The sequence below is a fragment of the Suncus etruscus genome, chromosome 1, assembly GCF_024139225.1.
Source record: "Suncus etruscus isolate mSunEtr1 chromosome 1, mSunEtr1.pri.cur, whole genome shotgun sequence".
In the NCBI taxonomy this organism is placed as follows: domain Eukaryota; kingdom Metazoa; phylum Chordata; class Mammalia; order Eulipotyphla; family Soricidae; genus Suncus; species Suncus etruscus.
The window spans coordinates 63,922,017-63,943,682 of record NC_064848.1 but is presented as its reverse complement, the minus strand read 5'-3'; the positions used below and the strand labels follow the sequence as shown (position 1 = coordinate 63,943,682).

At 41.6% G+C, this 21,666-nt stretch overlaps 1 protein-coding gene across 1 annotated transcript in view; it reads right to left on the bottom strand.

The window, feature by feature from the left end:
- GLDC (glycine decarboxylase) overlaps positions 1-21,666 on the bottom strand; it is a 109,954-nt gene that overhangs the window by 35,737 nt on the left and 52,551 nt on the right. Inside the window, exons 9-15 of the mRNA XM_049776121.1 lie at positions 19,679-19,784; positions 16,582-16,721; positions 15,174-15,254; positions 12,879-12,976; positions 12,395-12,479; positions 12,173-12,214; positions 8,457-8,599 (exon numbers count right to left, since the gene is read on the bottom strand). Of these exons, the coding sequence (XP_049632078.1) occupies positions 8,457-8,599; positions 12,173-12,214; positions 12,395-12,479; positions 12,879-12,976; positions 15,174-15,254; positions 16,582-16,721; positions 19,679-19,784 (695 nt within the window). The remainder of the gene's footprint in view (positions 1-8,456; positions 8,600-12,172; positions 12,215-12,394; positions 12,480-12,878; positions 12,977-15,173; positions 15,255-16,581; positions 16,722-19,678; positions 19,785-21,666) is intronic.

The following is a 21,666-nucleotide window of genomic DNA, read 5'->3' as shown; positions in this document are numbered from 1 at the left end:
TAAGGGTTTAGACATGGGACCCTGATTTAGCTCAAGTATTCTCCATGGGCATCAGGGACCAAGAGGACTGAAGGGACAGCAGCAATTCTTGCCCTATAGTGGTTTCAATTTATCCTCCAATGTAACTTCCTTGAGTCTAGCTTGGAAGCCTCATTCATGCCTTTTCTTTTCCATCAACTCTGAACTGCCACTATCTTCCCATAATTTCCGTTTGTGCTAAAGTTAACCAGGGCATTCGGAATTGTCTGCTTCTATGATGTTAGGGGCCTCCCCAACACAGCTGTCCTAATCTGTGGGCTGGCCTAATAGATAGTCACTGTGACTGCTGGGAGATTTTCCTGCCTCTAAAATCAAAGCCTTCTTGATTTGCTGGACCTTTGCAACAGCTTGACTCTGAGAAAAGTGTTCCTCTAGATTCACTTGCCAAATTTCTCAGGGATATACCATATAATTTGCTGATGAATTTTAAAAAGTGTTTTTTTTTATAATTTTTTATTAGGAATTATGACAACAAAAGATGCAAAGAAAGAGGATAAGGTAAAGTTACAGTGGAAGGACAATCACCCATAACATAATTATCAGAAGAAGTCCCCTTGCTGATATCTTAACTTTGAATTTTCACCAAAGAAAGTTAAGATAAATAAAACAGAATCCATGTGCAATTACTTTTTCCCTCAAGTCCCCAGATTGTAGCACATTATAATATTTCTTAACAGCACACAAGGCAATCTAAAGCCATCAAACTTACGTAACTCCTTAAACATTAGAGGCATAGTATTTTTTACATTTCCATGTACATGCATATTAGCTTAAGTTAACCTCGAATTTTAAGTGGGTGTGTTTTAAGGATTAGAGTCAAAGGAGCACAGTAAAAACGGTGTTAGAGTGGCAATTGTTGTTTGCATAGGCCCACCAAAATATGAGAGGCATGGAAAGGAATAGCCTTGGCCTAAATACAAAGAGATCCTACCCCTGAAGTTTCCTGGCATAAGACCAGCTCTAGGCCTCAGGAAAGTTATCGTTTGCTCCAAGACATTGTCCGTAGCGCCAACACACTTATCACACAGTCTCTGTTGTTGGTCTCATGTTTCTGTATTAAAGATTCTGGAATCTGCATGTCCTACATTGAAGTCATGATGTGGAGTGCCTTTTCGTTTCACCTCACCATGAAAGGGGAATGCAGGAAGCCCTGTCCTGTAAGCAGGTTGTTGTTGTTAAGTCTTCTCAGTGTTAAGGGAAGTCTCTTTTGAGCAGGACGATGTGCTGAGCAGTGGTAGGGTCTTCCGTGGTAGAGGATTGCTTCCAGGTGATGTTATAGACAAACCTCACCATAAAGGGGCAATACAGCAAGCCCTGTCCAGTAAACAGGTCATTGTTCTTGTTGTCTTCTCAGTGTTAAGGGATGTCTCTTTTGAGTAGATCGATGTCTGAGCAGCTGTAGGGTCGTCCCTGGTACAGGAATGCCTCCGGGTGATGTTATATACAACCTTGGATGTTTTGTAAATGTCTTCTGTAGATCAAGGGGTACAATGGAGAATGCCCATTCTTCTGAGGCCTGTGCAGGTCTTTATGTCAATGTTCAGGGTGTAAGGTCTCATTGCACTACAAGATTTGTGAGTTCCCATTTCTATTAGATAAGAACTTATTGGTATGTATAGTATTTTCCTATGTTATTGTGCCTACGCAAACAAGATATAAAGCCACGTGGTGCTATCAGATATATGGGGGCATAAGAACATTTCCAACAAGACCCATGACTTGGTTCAAACATAAGTATTAAACTGAGGGATTCTTTCACACCAAATTCCATATTGAGCAGTTCATAAAGAGAAGATAAAAAAATGGGGGGGGGTTCATCACTGTATAAGAAAGTACTTAGCAAAAGTTATAGCCGTCAAAGAAAACACCCATAAAATGTTGAAAAGATATGTGTCCTTTTTATGCCTTTTAAAATAGTTGGGTGGGTGTTAACTCTAGGGCACCACTTTGGTCTGTGAATTAGGACTCAACAGTACTTAAGTTAGAAAGGGTAAAAAAGGAGTAATGATGATAGGAGTTAAAGAAGTTAAAGAGAAATATGAACTTATGAAGGGGTATGCAAAAGGGCAGAGTACAAAATGGACATTCTGCATACATAAAAACATAATTCAATGATAGTGAGTACTATTAATGTTTCTTGTGAGAGTACTATTAATGTTTCTTGTGCTATCGCCCCCGCTCGATTTTGAAAATGTAGACTGGACAGAGATTACCAGTGCCAGCCAATCCTCCTCCTGCTAGACTCCCGGCTCCCAGGAAGGAGAGATCCTTCAAGAAGCTGGGAGAACAGAAGTTCAGAGCCCCACCCAGACCCTCCCTAAGGAGCCGCATGGATAGTGGGGGAAGGCCTAGGGTACCTTCAAACTCCACCAAGGGACCCAACTCACCGGCTTGCCCAGGGGTGTGGCCCGGGAAGCCCTGGAGATCTGGAGCAAGGCGGCAGAGGGGTGCTGGGGTTACCCAAATCCCGCACCCCCCCCAGGCCTGGCCAAGCAGGCCTCCGGCATGGCGTGGGCCTGCCAAACCTCTTCCCCTGCTAGACTCCCGGGCTCCCAGGAAGGAGAGATCCTTCAAGAAGCTGGGAGAACAGAAGTTCAGAGCCCCACCCAGACCCCTCTCCCAAAGGAGCCGCAATGGATAGTGGGGGAAGGCCTAGGGTACCTTCAAACTCCACTAAGGGACCCAACTCACGGCTTGCCCAGGGGTGTGGCCCGGGGAAGCCCTGGAGATCTGGAGCAAGACGGCAGAGGGGTGCTGGGGTTACCCAAAACCCCGCACCCCCCCCCCAGGCCTGGCCAAGCAGGCCTCCGGCATGGCGTGGGCCTGCCAAACCTCTTCCTGCTAGACTCCCGGCTCCCAGGAAGGAGAGATCCTTCAAGAAGCTGGGAGAACAGAAGTTCAGAGCCCCACCCAGACCCTCCCTAAGGAGCCGCATGGATAGTGGGGGAAGGCCTAGGGTACCTTCAAACTCCACCAAGGGACCCAACTCACCGGCTTGCCCAGGGGTGTGGCCCGGGAGGGGAAGCCCTGGAGATCTGGAGCAAGGCGGCAGAGGGGGTGCTGGGGTACCCAAAATCCCGCACCCCCCCCTAAGCCTGCGCCAAGCAGGCCTCGGGCATGGCGTGGGCCTGCCAAACCTCTTCCTCAAAAAGTGTTTTTTAAGGATTCAGAAAGATAGTGGGTAAGGTAATTGTCTTGCATGTGACTCACCCCAGGTTCAATCCCCAGTATGGTGATGGTTCCCCCAAACATTCCAGGGATGATCAGAAATGAATATAGACCTATATCAGGCCCTATTTTTGTTTTAATTTTTAATAAATATAATTGTGTGAGTTTTTTTGTAATTTCCTTTTAAAACTCAATGCAGAAAAGATGAATCTTTGTTTTATATTTATGATCTAAAGATGCTATAGTATATATACACAATGAACTACTACTTGGTTATTTGTTTTGGGATATTTGGGCTATACCCAATGACCTTGGCTCTGTGCTCAAAATTACTCCTGGCAATGCTTGGGGATCATATAGTATACCCAGGATTAAACTACAGTTGGTACATACAAGTCAAGCATTCTACCCACTGTACTTCCCTATGTACCCATTCTACCCTCTGTATTATCTCTCCAGCCCCTATTGTTTAGTTATTAAAAAAAAAAAAGATGAAGCCTTACCTTTTGCTTTATGTATAATGCTGATAAAATAATTTAGAAAGTGAGGAACAAATATAGGTGATCTCACTTGTAACATATACGGAAATAAAGCAAAGGAATAGACAGTGTCTGATGAAAACAAACTTATACATGTTCACAACAAAACTAAACTAAGCTTGCCTAAGAAAAAGGAATGAAAGAAAGGGAAAAAGAGAGAGAAGTAGAGAGAAGGAAAGGAGGAGATGGAGAGAGGGAGTGCAAGAAGGAAACTAGCAACATTGGTGGCGGAAAAACGTGTACTAGTGAAGGTTGTTGTATTTTGTATGACAGAAACTCAGTCATAAATAACTTTGTATCTGGGGGGAAGAACTGTATTATGAACACAGTGTTTAAATAAAGTAATAAAGTAATTTAAAAAAAAGGAAAAAAGGAAAGGAAAGGTTGGGTAGAACAGTAGAGTCTATGGATAATAATGGAGAATTGTTGACATTTAGGTGGTAGATTTAGCATAGAGTAACATCATACCACTAAAACATATAACACTTTACATTTCTGAAAAAATATATAAGTACTAGAGTACTATAAGTTTTGGCTTTGACACTCTCTGGCTCACTTTTATTAATTGCTATATATTTTGTTTTTTTTGTTTTTGGTTTCGGCCCACCCCACTATGCTGAGGGCTTACTCCTGAATCTACTCAGGAGTAGATTCTTGAATGTACTCGGGAATTACTTTTTTTTTTTTTTTTTTTTTTTGGGCCACACCCTGCGGAGCTCAGGGGTTACTCCTGGCTGTCTGCTCAGAAATAGCTCCTGGCAGGCACGGGGGACCATATGGGACACCGGGATTCGAACCAACCACCTTTGGTCCTGGATCGGCTGCTTGCAAGGCAAGCGTCGCTGTGCTATCTCTCCAGGCCCGGGAATTACTTTTGGTAGGCTGAGTAGATCATATGGTATTCTGGGGATCAAACCCAGGTTGGTCATGTGCAAGGCTAACTCTATTCATTATACTCATTATATGATCTCTCCAGCCCCTCATTACTATATATTTTATATTTAGTGTAGAGAGTAGCTTAATAAATACAGCAGGTAGAGTGTTTGCTTTGCATGTGTGATTTTTTTCATATGATACCTGAGTGCAAACCTAGGAGTAACCCCTGAGCACTGCCAGGTGTGGTCCCAAACAAAACAAAACAAACAAATAAACAAAAAAGTAGTGCAAGAACCATTTGTTTGTGGCCCAATAACCAAATGACACAAACATACAATAAAATCACGGGAGGGGGGAACAACTAACCACGTCCCAGGACATTGTGATGTTTTATGAAAGGTGCATGGTATTTCTCAAAGGTTCCTCTGAAGTTTCTTTTTTTGTTTTGTTTTTTTTTGGGGGCTCATACCCAGCAGTGCTCTGGGGTTACTCCTAGACTCTATACTCAGAAATTGCCCCTGGCAGGCTCGGGGGGACCATATGGGATGCCAGGGATCAAACCTAGGTCTGTCCCCGGTTTGGCTGCAAGGCAAATGCTGTGCTATCCTCCAGCCTCCCCAGAAATTCTAACATTTAGCAATAACTGAGAACCCAGCATGTTTGGTGTCTTTACTGCATGTGGGTCAAACCAGTACGATCGGCACCACAACAAAATGATGTGGAATTAGGGAATTAGGAATTCCTAATAAAAAATTAGGAATGCTAGTTCTCAGGCCCCAGTTCAGATGTTCCTGATGAGAATTCTCCTCATGAAGAATGTCTTGGAAGGAGTCTGATTCAATAAGTTCTAGCCACGTGATTTAACAACACAATCAACTTCAATAACCATTATGTCCTACTCACACCTACCTTTAAGAATCTTCCTAGGAAGAAATTCTGGTAGAGAAACTGCCAGTTCTATCTACATTCAGCATCACAGTTTGCAGCATTTAAAAAAACAACAAAAAAAACCTTCTGCTACTCTTATAAACCAAATGAGCAAATAACTCCAACTTGTCTTTCATTTAGATACCCATGGAAGAGTTAATTACATTTTTCTGTCTTAAACATTTAGTCATGATTCTAACATAGCTATTTCAAAGTGATAGTTTGTGTTCAGCTGAGCAGTTTTAACAGAGTGACAGTAAGTCAAAACAAGCCATGCTGGACACAGTAGGAAACGGAAAGGCAATTATGTTATACTTGGCTGCTTTTTCTACCAAGCTGGAAATGCCTTCCAAGTTTGTAAAATGAACATAAAAGAGGGAACAGGGGGACAAACTGCTTGTTTCAAAGTACTTTCTTTTTCTTTTGATTTGGTTTTGAGCCCATATCCAAACTGTGGTAAGGGCTTACTTCCTGTTCCCATGCCCAAGATTCACACCTGCCAGGCTATGGGGATCATTTGGGTGCTGGGGCTCAAACCTGGTCGCTTACAAGTCAAATGCACTCTCTCCCTGTTTTACCATTCTGATCCTAGTACTTTCTTTGTTTGTGGGGTGCTGGGGATAGTGCCTAAGACCCTTATACATGAAGTTCACACGTTCTACCAATAAAACCACAGCCAAGTCATTGAAACAAGTCCTTCAGACCATTCAAGTCTTTATGAAACAATGCTGGATTTACATCATAGCTGTGTGTGAGTCACCCTACAAAGAGGTACGGCCCTCAAGAAGCACAAAAAGGTTCAATGTGGTATTCCAGCAGAACGATTTGTGTATGCCTTGCAGGTAGGAGGCTTTACATTGATTGCCTGTACTGCAAACAAACAAAAATAAATAAATAAATATTTTTAAATGAACAAGCACCACAGTGAGACAGTATGGTCTCTAAAAGCACCTGTGAGCATTGTAGGACTCCGAACCACAAGTAGAAATGTATGGTTTCATCTGGAGTGTGCCCCTGGGAGATGTGTGCAAGCATCAGACTAAACATAGATGTAAACCCTTACTGAACAGAAGCACTGCAACCAGACATTCACACCTCATCCCCTCAAGTCCCACAGTTAAATAAGGGAACACAGCCAAGTGTAAGTGAGATTCCTAGTTAAAAGAAAACAATTTTGGTCTTCAGTAGAAAGCTTACCATGATGAAGATGGTGGGGGTGGTTGGGTGGGGGAGGAACACTATGACAATAATGGAAGAAAGTGGACAATCTAGTATGGGGCGTAATATTGTAATATTGTGTGCATGAATCCCTACCATTACTTGTACTGTAAATCTGCACCAGAGCAATAGATAAAGTGCATAGGACATTTTCCTTGCATACAGCCAACCAGGCATCTATCCTTGGCATAGACATAGAAGAGTGGAGAGAATGCTCAACAGGTTGCATGCATGCTTTCCATGAGGGAAGCATAGGTTTGATCTCCAGTACTGCACGGTCCCTCAAATTCTGGAATAAGTGGTACCTGGATACAGAGCCAGAAATAAGCCCTAAGCACTGATGGATGATGCTCCTCCATGCCCTACAAAGTGGCTTGATGTTTGATCTTTTAAGTTCATGATGGTGCAACTATGATAGACATTCAGGAGAATGTCTATTTAGAATTTTGAAGAGAAAATTTGAACACTCTAGATTTTACTTTCTGTATAGAAATTAATGAATTTCTTTTTTTTTTTTTTTTTTTTTGGTTTTTGGGCCACACCTGGTAACGCTCAGGGGTTACTCCTGGCTATGCGCTCAGAAGTTGCTCCTGGCTTGGGGGACCATATGAGACGCCAGGGGATCGAACCGCGGTCCGTCCAAGGCTAGCACAGGCAAGGTAGGCACCTTACCTCCAGCGCCACCGCTGGAGTTCTTTACCATGAAATAAATTTTTTGCAAGGTGATTTTCCCAAACTGTAAACTAATATGAATTCTGAACATGGTTAAGATAGGCTAGGGGGCCATAACAGTGGTGCAAGCAGTGGGGCTTTTGCCTTGTGCGTGCTGACCTAGGACAGATCCCCCGGTGTCCCATATGGTTCCCCAAGTCAGGAGCGATTTCTGAGCACATAGCCGGGAGAAACCCCTGCACATCACCGGGTGTGGCCCAACACGCCCCCCCCCCCAAAAAAAAAAGATAGGCTAAACTAAGCTATGCTATTGGTATGCTAAAGTACATTAAATGCATTTTCAACTTATTGATCAGAATGTAACTTGTATCTTAAAGATCTTGATACCTTGTGCTGTGTTATTGATAGTCTTACAAAGGTGATCCACAATGAACCACAACTCTCAACATTTACATTCATCTACTCTCAGTCAAGACAGGCCACAACTTTCAGGGTAGATATCTAGAGGTGAAACTGTAAAATGCTAGAATCTGGACCATAAGATATTTGCATCTTCTACATCCTTACACCTCAGAATATTCCATTTTGAACATATACATCATGTTGCAAGGAAACTCAAGAAATCACAGAAGATAACCCTGGGTGTTACCAAACCCCTGACTAACATCCTCAATTACAGTCTGGTCAGCAGTTTTCCACTAACTTTCCAATGAGGTGAATTAGGTTATTGCCACTAAACTCGGTGAATTATGGGCCAGAGCAATGGTACAGTAAATAGGGCATTTCTCGTGCATGTGATCAATCCAGGTTTGATCCCCTGCATCCCATTTGGTCTTAAGTCAGCCAGAAGGACTGAAGGAATTCCTGAGCCTGGAATAACTCTCACCATTGCTGAGTGTGACCCCAAAATAAAAACAAAACAATGATTTCTGAGTTATATGCTATAACTGTGTCAGATCTGTTAAGTCTGGAGTTAGTGTTATAGAATAGGTAATGGAAGAGAAGAAATTGCCTTACCTGTTTGGTTGGAAAGAGAATTGGTCATAGCCTGTAAGTTCACACAAATCTTTCTCAAGCTCCCGGAAAAGCTGCTCGTATCCTTGAGCTTGGTCCAGAGGCACAAAAGGGTGAATGTTTGCAAATGCATCCCATGTGATTGGCTAAAGAGCAGGAGTGCAAAAACAAAAAATAACAAAATAGTAACAGTAATAAAAGAAACAATTTAATAATGATGATTCCATTAGCAAATATGTTTTCTAAGTGCCAGGTGTTGGTCTAAGCATAATAAATATATTAAACTACTCAAGTCTTAATACAGGATTGGAGGGATGTCTCAAAGGCTTGGAGTATATTCCTTGTATGCATAAAGTCCAGGTTAAATCCTTGGTATGACATGGTTCCTAGAGCACCATTGAGAACAAACCTCCATGACTGAGCCATGAATACTCCTAAGCAACAGCATTTGTGGCTTATAGACAAAAAACACAATCTTTTTTTTTTTTTTTTGGTTTTTGGGCCACACCCGGCGGTGCTCAGGGGTGACTCCTGGCTGTCTGCTCAGAAATAGCTCCTGGCAGGCACGGGGGACCATATGGGACACCGGGATTCGAACCAACCACTTTTGGTCCTGGATCGGCTACTTGCAAGGCAAACGCCACTGTGCTATCTCTCTGGGCCCAAAAACACAATCTTATAAGGGAAGTATTTCTATGGCCTATAGGGTCACAGATGTTAAAAAAAAAAAAGTGGGGAGGGACTGGAGCGGTGGCACAAGCAGTAAGGTGTCTGCCTTGCCCACGCTAGCCTTGGACAGACTGCAGTTCGATCTCCCAGCGTCCCATATGGTTCCCCGAAGCCAGAAGTGATTTCTGAGCGCATAGCCAAGAGTAATCCCTGAGCATCACTGGATGTGCCCCCCGCCAAAAAAAAAGTGGGAAAGGGGTGAAATATACTATGTAAAAATCTTTTCAAAAGAGCTGGAGAGATAGTTAGAAGTCAAGGCAATTGCCTCAGATGTGAGGTAATAGAATGATGGTTTCATCAGCACCACATAGGGGGCCCTGAAAACCACCAGGAGTGATCCTAATGCACAGAGCTAGATGTAGCCCCCAAATAAAAAAATTAAATTAAAAGTAAAAAAAATCTGGGCCCGGAGAGATAGCACAGCGGCGTTTGCCTTGCAAGCAGCCGATCCAGGACCTAAGGTGGTTGGTTCGAATCCCGGTGTCCCATATGGTCCCCCGTGCCTGCCAGGAGCTATTTCTGAGCAGATAGACAGGAGTAACCCCTGAGCACTGCCGGTTGTGGCCTAAAAACCAAAAAAATAAATAAATAAATAAATAAATTAATAAATAAATAAATAAAAATCTTTTTGGAACAAAGAGGCATGAAAATATATTTATACCATGAAGCTCAATGAATTGGTTTGGCTTCCTCACATTCTTGCATAGTACTTCTGTCATTCTCCTTATTAAGACAAACAAGACATCAGCTCATAAAAGTAAACATAGACACCCTTCCTGAAAATATAAAATTATTTTCTTTCTCTTAAGTGGTTTTCTATGTAAGAATAAACCCAAGAGTCAGAGCAATACTACTAGGGGTTAAACATTCACTTTGTATGCAGCCAACCTGGGTTCAATCCCTGATAGCCCAAATGATCTTCCAAGCTCCACCAGGAGTCATCCTTGAGCACAGAGTTGGAGTAATCTCAGGCACCACTGGGTATGACCCAAAGGCCAAAATAATAATAATTTTTAAAGATGCAAGAAAATAAAAGAAATAGGATAACTTTGTTAAAGTGGTTTCTAGCCTAGTAAAACTACTTATCAACTTAGCAACGAATTACACAATCTTCTACTGATACCTGAAATAAATTATCCTCAAAGCTCTACCCTACTGGCATCATGAAAAGACTTATAAAAAGAAAATTTAAGGAATTTTTTGTTTCTTTTTATTTTGGTTCACACCAGGCAATGCTCAAGGGGCTACTCTTGGATTTTCATTCAAGAATCACTTCTGGCAGGCTTGGATGTACATGGATTGGCTGCATGCAAGGCAAGTGCCTTACCTGATTTACTATCTCTGTAGCCTCAAATTTAAGGTTCTTAATTCTGCCTAATTTTAAAGGATTATAAAGTAAAATATTTTAATATGGAAGACTTGTGCCCAGACTCCTTTTGTTGCTAGTGAGAGGCTAGGGATCAGATACACAGGTTGTGATGCTTGCACACAGCTGTGGCACTGAAAGTCACAAAAGCATGTGGCGGGCAGCTGGGGACATAACAAGGGAATTCAGGCCCCAGGCCTCTCTCCATCACTGAACTATATCACTGAATACCAGCATGACAGGTTTGGAAAAAAGTATGAGAAATAGAATGAAAAAGACCAAATATTTATTTAATTGGGGTTCTCTAAGTACAAAGAACTCCAGGGCTTCTGCCAACAATATTCAGTGATTTGGAGATGGAGAGAGAGTACAGCAGGTAGAATACTTATTTTGCAAGAGACAATCTGGTTTAATCCCAAGCACCCCATTTGGACCCCTAAGTCTGGCAGAAGTAATTTTTTTTGTTGGTGTTTTTGGGTCACACCCAGCAGCGCTCAGGGGTTACTCCTGGCAGGCACGGGGGACCATATGGGATGCTGGGATTCAAACCACCATCCTTCTGCATACAAGTCAAACAAACGCCCTACCTCCATACTATCTCTCCGGCCCTGGCAGGAGTAATTTCTAAGTGCAGAGCCAGGAATAACCTCTGACCATTGGCATAAATGCCCCCCCAATAATAATATTATTATAATTAAGAATTTCTCTTAAATATCAAAATAAGCAATTATTAAAGTAGCTATGAAATTAGGATCTGGAGAGCTAGTACAAGAGCTAAGATGCTTGCCTTGCTTGTAGCCAATGACAGACCCTGTTCAATTATGGCACCACAAATGATTCATAGGGCATCACCACAGTCATTCCTAAGCAGAGCCATCAAGAGCCCCTGAGCATAGAAATGTGTTTTGCTTCAATTTAAAAATTAAAAATCTGGGGCCCAGAGAGATAGCACAGCGGTGTTTGCCTTGAAAGCAGCCAATCCAGGACCAAAGGTGGTTGGTTCGAATCCCAGTGTCCCATATGGTCCCCCGTGCCTGCCAGGAGCTATTTCTGAGCAGACAGCCAGGAGTAACCCCTGAGCACCACCGGGTGTGGCCCAAAAACAAAAAAAAATAAAATAAAATAAAATAAAAAAAAATTTAAAAAACTGGGCTAAATATGTAGTACAGTGGATAGGAAGTTTTTCTTGCATGTGACAAACATGGGTTTAATCCCTTTCATCCCATTTGGTCCCCACCAAGTGCTACGAGGAATAATTCCTGATGTACAGCCAGAAGTATCTCTTGAGCATTGGCAGATGTGACCTCCCCCACCAAAAATAAAACAAATAATAATAAGAAATCAAAAGTTTAAAAAAACCAAGTAGGCATGGGTGCCAGAGAGATAGCACAGCAGTAGGGCATATGCTTTACACACAACCTATCGAGGACAAACAGTGGTTCGCATCCTGGCATCCCATATGGCCTGAACCTGCCAGGGGAAATTTCTGAGCAAAACAAAAAAAAAAAAAAAACTAAGTAGTTATGATACCAAAGATCCAAAAAGTTTTCTCTAGTTACCTGCCTGGGTCTATAAGCTAAAACTGTCTCTACTAAATTCCATCTTAGGAGAAGTGAATACTTACTGCAAGTTCAGATGAACTGTTAAGCTTCATGGTGCAGGACCCCTTTAAAAAACACAATCAAAATGTATCATGTTAGTGACTTTATTTTAAATGACTAATCAAATCTCCTACTTCCCTCTTGCAGCCTGCTAGAGATGACCCAAAGAGGCAGCACCAAGATGGGGTTAGAAGCAGGGGAGTGGAGGTGGGGGAAAGGAGTGATGAGAGAAAGTAAAAAATTACCAATGGAATCATGCTGTGAACAAGGGAAATATCTTTGTTTTCCAATTTCTTCATATACCGAACAATATTTGTTTCTGAGTGATAGCTGTGAACATAAACCATCACTATTGATTAATGCAAATTAATAGCAGAAATCCATATATAACCTCCTGAACAATAAGCCGCCCTAAGATTCATTTTAAGCATACAGGTCAAATGGGGCCATGGAAAACATGTCAACAAGGCATTTCAAGGAAGGACCTGAAATCCCCTTGAAACACAGAGAAGGTACCATGGCAATAGCTGCTCATGAGCACAAGAGGAAGGTTTGATATAATATAGTACTGTGTCCATAGGTATGAACTTTGGACTGTTATAGATGCATCCAAATTCTGCTAAGAGAAAGGAGCTGTCAAGAAATAAAATGTGATTTGCCCACACCACAACTAGGATCTCTACTGTGCTAAGCCACAGAACAAAATGCAGTAACACAAGTCATTCAAACCTGTTGAATACTTGATGTGTAAGGAATGGGCTGGTCCTCTTGAAGGCAGTCCCAAGAATCCCTCTCTGCTCCTCACCCATGCTTTCGGCTAACAGCTCCTGCATGAAGAAACCATAGAAATGAAAGGGCAGGAATTATGCCTAAACTGGTCTGCAGACAGTCAGGCATCTATGCTCAGTGTACATTCTGACAGTCATAGAAATACTTCTTTGATAAATTAACACTTATTAATTTATAATAAAGTTCTGTGCCAAAATAGACAACCAGGACACCAGCATTGTACTTAACTGAACTCTGGAAACTATTTCTATCTCTACAGTAAACTCTTCTTTCCACTAATTTGTTCTAAAACTATTTATTTGATTAAATACCCTGCACTGTACCATGTTGCTCGCAGTGATTAACACCATGACACTTTCTTTTCTCTCTCTCTCTCTCTCTCCTCTCTCTCTCTCTCTCTCCTCTCCTCTCTCTCCTCTCCTCTCTCTCTCTCCTCTCTCTCTCATCTCTCCTCTCTCTCTCATCATCTCTTCTCTCTCTCCACTCAGTCTCACTCCATCACCTCTCTCTCTCTCTCTCTCAAGGGAGGGGTTAGGTCATACCCAGTTACTCCTCACTCTGAATTCAGAAAATTACTCCTGGTAGGCTCTCAGGGAAACCATATGGGATACTGGGGATTGAACATGGGTTGGCCATGTGCAAAACAAATTCCTTACTTGCTGTACTATCACTCTGGCACCTTATTTACTTTTGGGGAGAAGGGAGTATGAAAGAAGAACTGTTCCTTGCCCTTTCATTTTCTTAAGTCCCCATTTTTTTATAATTTTACAAACCATATTAGTTATAATGAACTACATTGAATTCTCAGATTGCATCTCTGCTCCTGGTCTTTGTAGATGCTTTCCCTGTATCTAAAAGATCTCTGGGCCCATTCTCCTTCTTAGCTGTGCATTAGTCTAGATCAGAGCATCTTAAAAGTTTTCCACTCGGGGCCGGGAAGGTGGCGCTAGAGGTAAGGTGTCTGCCTTACAAGCGCTAGCCAAGGAAAGGACCGCGGTTCGATCCCCAGGCGTCCCATATGGTCCCCCCAAGCCAGGGGCGATTTCTGAGCACATAGCCAGGAGTAACCCCTGAGCGTCAAACGGGTGTGGCCCAAAAAAAAAAAAAAAAAAGTTTTCCACTCAAGAGCCCTTCCACATAAGAAATTTTTTTTTTTTTTTGTGGTTTTTGGGTCACACCCGGCAGTGCTCAGGGGTTATTCCTGGCTCCACGCTCAGAAATTGCTCCTGGCTGGCACGGGGGACCATATGGGACGCTGGGATTCGAACCGATGACCTCCTGCATGAAAGGCAAACGCCTTACCTCCATGCTATCTCTCCAGCCCCTTAACTTTTTTTTTCATAAGAAATTTTTGTGCAGCCCTAGGTATATGAATTAGGCACATAAATCAAACATCTTAGAAAATGATAAATTTATTTTAAAACAAATGTTAAAGATTATTTGCAACACCCTATTACCACCATCACCACATTTAGTTATGTGAAGCTTGGTTCCAGATTATTTCTTCTTACTTTTAGAACTCAGTTAAGGACAATTTTATTCCAAAGTTTTGGTGTGGAACTCTTTATCATAGTCAGACTGCCTCCTAAACGTTGCCTACTACATGCTATAATATCATCTAGATGGTAATCCTGAACTCGTTTGTCCCCATTAGCCAATAAGCTCCATGAGAGTGAATATTGTATCTATTTACCCTATAATCAGGACCAACCTAGCACATATCCAATCTTCCATAAATAAATTTTCATAAAATAAATATAATCAAGATGGTAACACCATGACTTCAAAGTAAGTAGAATTTCTATCAAATACCAGAGGAAGGTGCTGGGAAAGTACAAATAGTAGAGTATTTGCCTTGTATGTGGCCGACTGCAGTTCTATCTAGGAAACCGTATATGGTATGCTGACTACTGCAAGAGTTATTCCTGAGCAGAGAGACAGGAGTAAGCTCTGAGCATCTCCAAATGAGGGTCCTCACCTCCCCACTCCCCACAATAACCCACCAGATGTAATCCTTCCAAGTAGCCTGGCTACATGGCCCTGACCAGAGTCTTCCAGAGTGACCTCCACTTTAGCAGATGTCACAGGGTTAGTTAGGGCAGAATTTTAACAACAACTACTGAATATAACTTCCACCTTCTCTTCCTCACATTCAGACCCACGAGAGGGAAAATCATTTTTAATACCAACTCCAATAGTCATTATAAGACAAGTGCAAGTTTTTAGTTTACTTACAGCGGATGACTCACAGCCAAAGATCCATAACAAATCATCCAGATCTTTCTCATTGACTGTTTCATCAAGAGAAATACCAAGCTACAGAAACAAATGAAAGGGAAACCATCAGTTATAAATTCTTCATTTTTTTTGTTGTTGTTGTTTTGTTTTTAGACCACACCTAGTGATCTTCAGGAGTTACTTTTGGCTCTACACTGAGAAATTACTCCTGGAAGTACTTAAAGAACCATAAATGGGATGCTGGGGATCAAACATGGGTCTGACACATGCAAAGCTACCTGCAAAGCTACCAACTGTAGGTAAGTATAGTGGTCTGTGTAGGTAAGTACATGGGTCTGCCATGTGTGAGACTATCCAGTGGAGGCAAGTCTCCCATTGTATTATAGCTCCAGCCTCTCAGCTCTAAATTCTAAACCATTCGAGAAACAAGAGGGAGAAAAAAGAAAGAACTGAACAAAACTACCGGTCCTTCCAAAATACCAGAGAACCAACACATCTGGGTTGGTAATTAGACAAGACCCAGACTTCACAAGGTTCAGAATATTGCAAAGTGCTATAGATTGACAGTTGCACAGTTTCGGATCCAAACTATACTTAACTTTTCACTTCCTAATAAGTGACATTAACTGTCAAGTTGACTAGGACAAACTTTACCTTGAGAAATCATGAAATAAGAATATAATAGGGCGGGAGAGATAGTACAGCAGATAAGGCACTTGCCAATCAAGTTTAGAACCCCAGCATCTCATATGACAAATCGAACCCATGAGTAGTGATTCCCAAGTGCTGAGCCAGAAGCAATCAATGAGCACCACTGGATATAACTCAAGATCAAGGGAGGGAGGGAGGGGTGGGAGAGGAAGGGCGGGGAAGAGAGTGGGAGAGGAGAGAGGGAAAGAGGGAGGGACTTGGAGGAAGGGAGGGAGGGAGGAAGGGAGAAAAGATCCCTGGCATCCCATATAGTCCCCAAGCCTTATCAGGAGTGATCACTGAGATCAGAGCCAGGAATAAGCCTTGAGCACGGCCAAGTATAGCCCCGAACAATCAAACAAACAAAAAATAATAAGTTGCCTTTACTGAAAATAGTCATAATGTTGTAAATCAGAAACTGTTTAGAAAAGAATTAGTGGGGCTGGAGCAACAGCACACTAGGTAGGGTGTTTGCCTTACACACAACCAACCAAGGTTCAATCCTCAGCTTCCTATATGGTTCTGAGCCTGCCAGGAGTAATTTCTGAGTGCAGAGCCAGCAGTAATGCCTGAGCACTGCCAGATATGGCTCAACCCTCCCCCCAAAAGAATTAGCTTGTTCCCTAACATTTAATCATCATTGAGAAAACCTATGATAAAAGTCATAATATTTATAAAGAATGGGGGTGGGGAGACCAAGGAAAGTTGAACTTACTGTGCCATCCTCAAAAAGTCGAAAGTTGATTTGGCGCTGGGCAGCCCTTCCCAAGACCTCCTTCACTGGACAGCCACACTGAATCTTCAGTGTGTCAAAGAACAAGTCATGCTGGAGCTGGTGTCCTGCTCTCCTAAGACCTGACGAAGACACAACAGTCACCATCAATATCTCCAGGACTAACCAAGTTGTGACACAAAAAAGCAAATCTGACTATAGTTTGTTTCTGGTCCTTCCCAGGGTTGTGGTGGCTTATTATTTTGTATTCCATTAAATTATGCTTTGGAACAAACCTCAAAAATGTCAAGGTTCTCTCCTTAAGATTGGAAGCTGAGTCTTCTGTATGCCCGTGTGTGTTCCAGCTATCTCTCCAACCCCTATTGGCTGCTTTTGAAAACTTTAATGTTTAAGAGACTGGAGAGATAAGGCATTTTACTTGCATGAGTTTGAACCCTGGCACCCCATATGGCACCCTGAGCACTGCCAGGAATGATGCCAAAGTTCAGAGCCAGGAGTAAACTCTAAATATTGCTCAGCATTCAGAAATAATGGTTGGCTATATTGAGGTGTATATTCCTCCACAAGTAGCATGTATGTGTATATATGTAATTATGCATTTTAAAGCTATCAAAAACAGTGCAATAAAGTCACCCCAACAATGGTCAGAAAACCACTACTGGGCATCAAACTTGATGACCTTTCATGCCAGGTATGTGCTTAAAAACCTCTTCCTGACCTTGTATATATTTAACTTTAACAGTAATTTAACCATGATCCTTTTTGCTTTTTACAGATTTATATGGATATCATTTTAATGTCTGTATAACATCAAAAACATATGGATAAACTATATTTAGTCTCTTACTAATGGAAATTTAAGGGGCCTTTAAGGTTTTACTATTATTAATGTTTCAATGGACACTCATTAAACATGTTTCTAAAACTAGAAATTCTGTATCAAATTATAAGCACATCTTAAAAGTTTTCTTAGAGGCCAGGGAGATAGTTCAAAGGACTGCGCATATGCTATGCAAGTAGAAAATCCAAATTGGAACCCTAGCTCTCCATGGTCCCCCTAGCACTGTCAGCAATGTCTCTGGCAGACAGAACCAATAAGTTCAGAACCATGTTGGATATGGGGCCCCAAAATAAAAAGCAAACTAAAGGCTGAGAGATAATTAATATAAGGGTCACAGTGCTTGATATAGCATACAGCAAACACAGTTATATTTCCAATATTACAAATAGTTCCCTGAGTCACTCCAGGAGTAATCTTTGAGCACAGAGCTGGGAGCAAGACTTGATCACTGCCAGGTATGTCCCCAAATCCCCCAAATAAAAAGTATACCAATATCACGATATAAATTTTTTGCCAATATATAAGAAAATACTATCTTACTGTTTTAATTTCTATTTGTCAGTCAATATATAAACTTCCATATTCATAAGCCATTTTGTGAACTTTTTAAAAAATTACATTTAGGGGACCAGAGTGAGCACAGCAGTAGGATGTTTACCTTGCACATGGCCAACCCAGAATTGATCCATGTTTGATCCCGGGCATCCCCTGTGGTCCCTAAACCTGCCAGGAGCGATTTCTGAGCACAGAGCCAGAAATTACCTGAGAGCTGCTGGGTATAGCCCCCAAATCCTAAAACCTCCCCAAAAATACATTTAGGGATCTGTAGATAGAATACATGGGTTAAAGTGTTTGTCTTGCATGAGGCAAAACTCCAATTTCCAATACTGCATATGGTCACTCAAATACTGTCTTAAGTAGCCCAAGCACTATCAAGAGTGGCCCAAACTACTCTCTTCCAAATCACCTTTAGGGCGATTCTCATGTCAGGTAATCCTCTTCTAAAATTAGAATATAAACAGCTTTTCTTTTACTTTATGGGGTACCTTAGCTCTTCACCTCTGAAGAAACCTAATGTTCTGTTAAATTAATTATGTTATCTATATCTCTTCTTCCTCATATTTCCAAATAAAACTATTTTACTCCAATAAATAAATTTACATTTGAAGCTAGGAAGCTTGCTTAGTGGCAGAGCACTTGCTTGGTATGTCTAAGGCCCTGGAACCTATTCCAGATGCACTCCTCCCATAGATAGATAGATAGATAGATAGATAGATAGATAGATAGATAGATAGATAGATAGATAGATAGATAAATGAATGAATAAATAATTTTCAATAGTAGATGGGGTTACATTCAACTGTGCTTGTAGCTTACTCGTGGCCACTCCTGGCAATGCTTGGGGAACCATATGCAGAGCAGAGGATCAAACTTATGTTATACACATGAAAGCAAGCACCCTATCTGCTACATTATCTTTTTTTTTTTTTTTTTTTTTTGGTTTTTGGTTTTTGGTTTTTGGGCCACATCCGTGACACTCAGGGTTTATTCTTGGCTTTGGTGCTCAGAAATTGCTCCTGGCTTGGGGGACCACATGGGATGCTGGGGGATTGAACTGTGGTCCATCCTTGGTTAGCTCATGCAAGGCAAATGCCCTAAGGCTTGCATCACTGCTCTGGCCCCCTGCTGTATTATCTTTTGATTGTGCTAAGAACTCTATATTAAAATATAAACATTTAACTATTGTAAATGTTTGCCTAGTTTTTTCACTTTAATTTGATATAATATTGAATAGACATCCATCCAGTATGTGCTCGATTTTATTTAGACTTAACAAATTTTTTAAAAAAAATTTTTGTTTTTTGTTTTTTTTTGTTTGTTTTTGGGCCACACCCGGTAACGCTCAGGGGTTATTCCTGGCTATGTGCTCAGAAGTTGCTCCTGGCTTGGGGGACCATATGGGACACCGGGGGATCGAACCGCGGTCCGTCCAAGGCTAGCGCAGGCAAGGCAGGCACCTTACCTTTAGCGCCACCGCCCGGCCCCTAAAATTATTTTCTTTTAGGTCACATCCAACAATGCACAAGGACCACTCCCAACATGGTGCTCAGGGATCTCTCCTAGCAGTGCTTGAAGACATATGTTAGATCAGAAGTAAATCCCAGGTCCCCAGCATGCAAAGCATGCACTAAAATCTATCTTCCCAATTCAATTTTAAACACCCAAATTTAAACTTACCTTCAGACAAAATCAAAGTGGCATTATGGACCCTTTTAGCAATATGCTTCAACCCACAGGAACCATGGTAGATGGCAAACATGGCAGCCATATTTGCCAAGAGAGCCTAAGATAAATAGCATTTAAAGGATTATGTTCAATGATTCAATAAAAGACAATTAATGAGAATGAATGTTGCTAAACTGGACATGAAAAATTAAAACTAGAACAAAGAAAAATGATCAGACAGCTTAATCCTTTAGGATAGTTGGGAAACATTAAAACCTTTCTGAGGGCCCATGGAGGTAAGTACTTCCAAGATACTCTGAATTCTTCAAATCTAAATACCTTCCTGAACACCCCTAATACTTCAAATTGAACCATCATAAAGAATTTTGTTTTTCTTTTTGTATTTTGGCCCACCTCTAGAACTGTTAGAATACTGAGCACTGAAATGTATGCCACAAATGACTATCAACTGAAGTGGCCCCTAAGCACCCTGAATATTAACTGGGAGACCCCACCCCTGAAGGAAAAAATGAAGGGTTAGAATAGTTTCCCAAAGTGGGCTCAGGGGTCAGGATTGGGCATAATAGACACTTTCTGTTTGTTTCATTAAAGGTAACAGATTTCTAGGGGCCAGAGAGCTAGTACAAAGAGGTAGATATTTACTTTCCAACTGGCAGACCCAGGTTCAAACCCTGGCACTACACATGGTCTTCTAAGCCCACTGGGAATGATCACTTAGCACAGAGCCAGGAGTTAATCCTGAGCACCACCAGATATGGCCCAAAAACAAATGAAGAGATAGTTGATTTCTAGAGGATCACAAAAGAGATTTTATTCCTGAAAAGTAGAAACTAAACAAAATAAATGTGGATATTCAGATTTAGAAAAGCACCAGAATTAGAAGATGGCAATCAAAGAAACTAACGCAAAGCAATAAATGAAAAAGGAAAAAGGAAGGAGACCTTTCCAACTGAACTGAAATTATAATATACAGTTATAAGGTCAAGGATGTTGTTCGGTAGTACAAAAGCAGGCACGTAGATGGAGGGAAAGGCAATGAGTTCTCATAAATGATTAAAACCAAAATGAGATTTAAAGAGATTACTCTGTAGCTAGCCCTAAAGCAGTCAAGAAGCAGGATGAGTGGCAGACCCACTTTGGGGATGCAGGAACTCAGACCTGCTAAGACTGAACTAGTACCAACACCAGCTCAAAGAAAGCTAAACTCTCCTTCCAGAGAGAAGCTTTGGCAGGAATAAAGGTCATGGCTAATGATACAGACTTGGGACTACCAAAAGTCTCAAGCTCACCCCCTTAACAATGCCACAGCAACAAAGTCTTGCCCCACATAGAAGGCCTTAAGTGGAGGGAAGCAATTTGGGAGCAAATCTATTAAACTAACTCTGAGAAGGCAAATGGGGCATTTTCCTACTTTACACCTGAGATATGTATTCTGAGTTCTCCTGACTAGAGAATCCCACATTCTCTCATGAACTTATTCTTCACTCTGTTTTTCCTTCCTCATAATCACTAAGTCAAAATGTTTTAATTCCTTATTTCTCTCCTCCTGAAATTATTTTCTGTGAGGGAAAATGACTTTCTTGGAAAACCTGGGGAAGTACTAAGGACTATCTTTCCTTTCTTGGAATTGCAGAGAGCAGTTCCAGGGGCCAAAGAGATTACACAGAAGGTGGGCTGCTTACTTTACACACAGCTGACCTCAGTTTGATCCCCAGCACCCTTTATGATCCCCTAAGTCCCACCAGGAGTGATCCCTGAGCATAGAGACTGGATAAAGTTCCAGGCACTGCCAGGTGTGGCCCCAAACCAGACATATATATTTTAAAAAGAGCAATTCCTCACTCCAACAGGACTACTGAGACTGTACTGAGCAGGTTTGTACTAAGCAGATATTCATTGCAGTCTCCAGTCCTTCTGGAGGCTACCACTTACTTTTCTTCTCCCCACTTCACCTGAGTCATCCCCAACAATAGAGCACA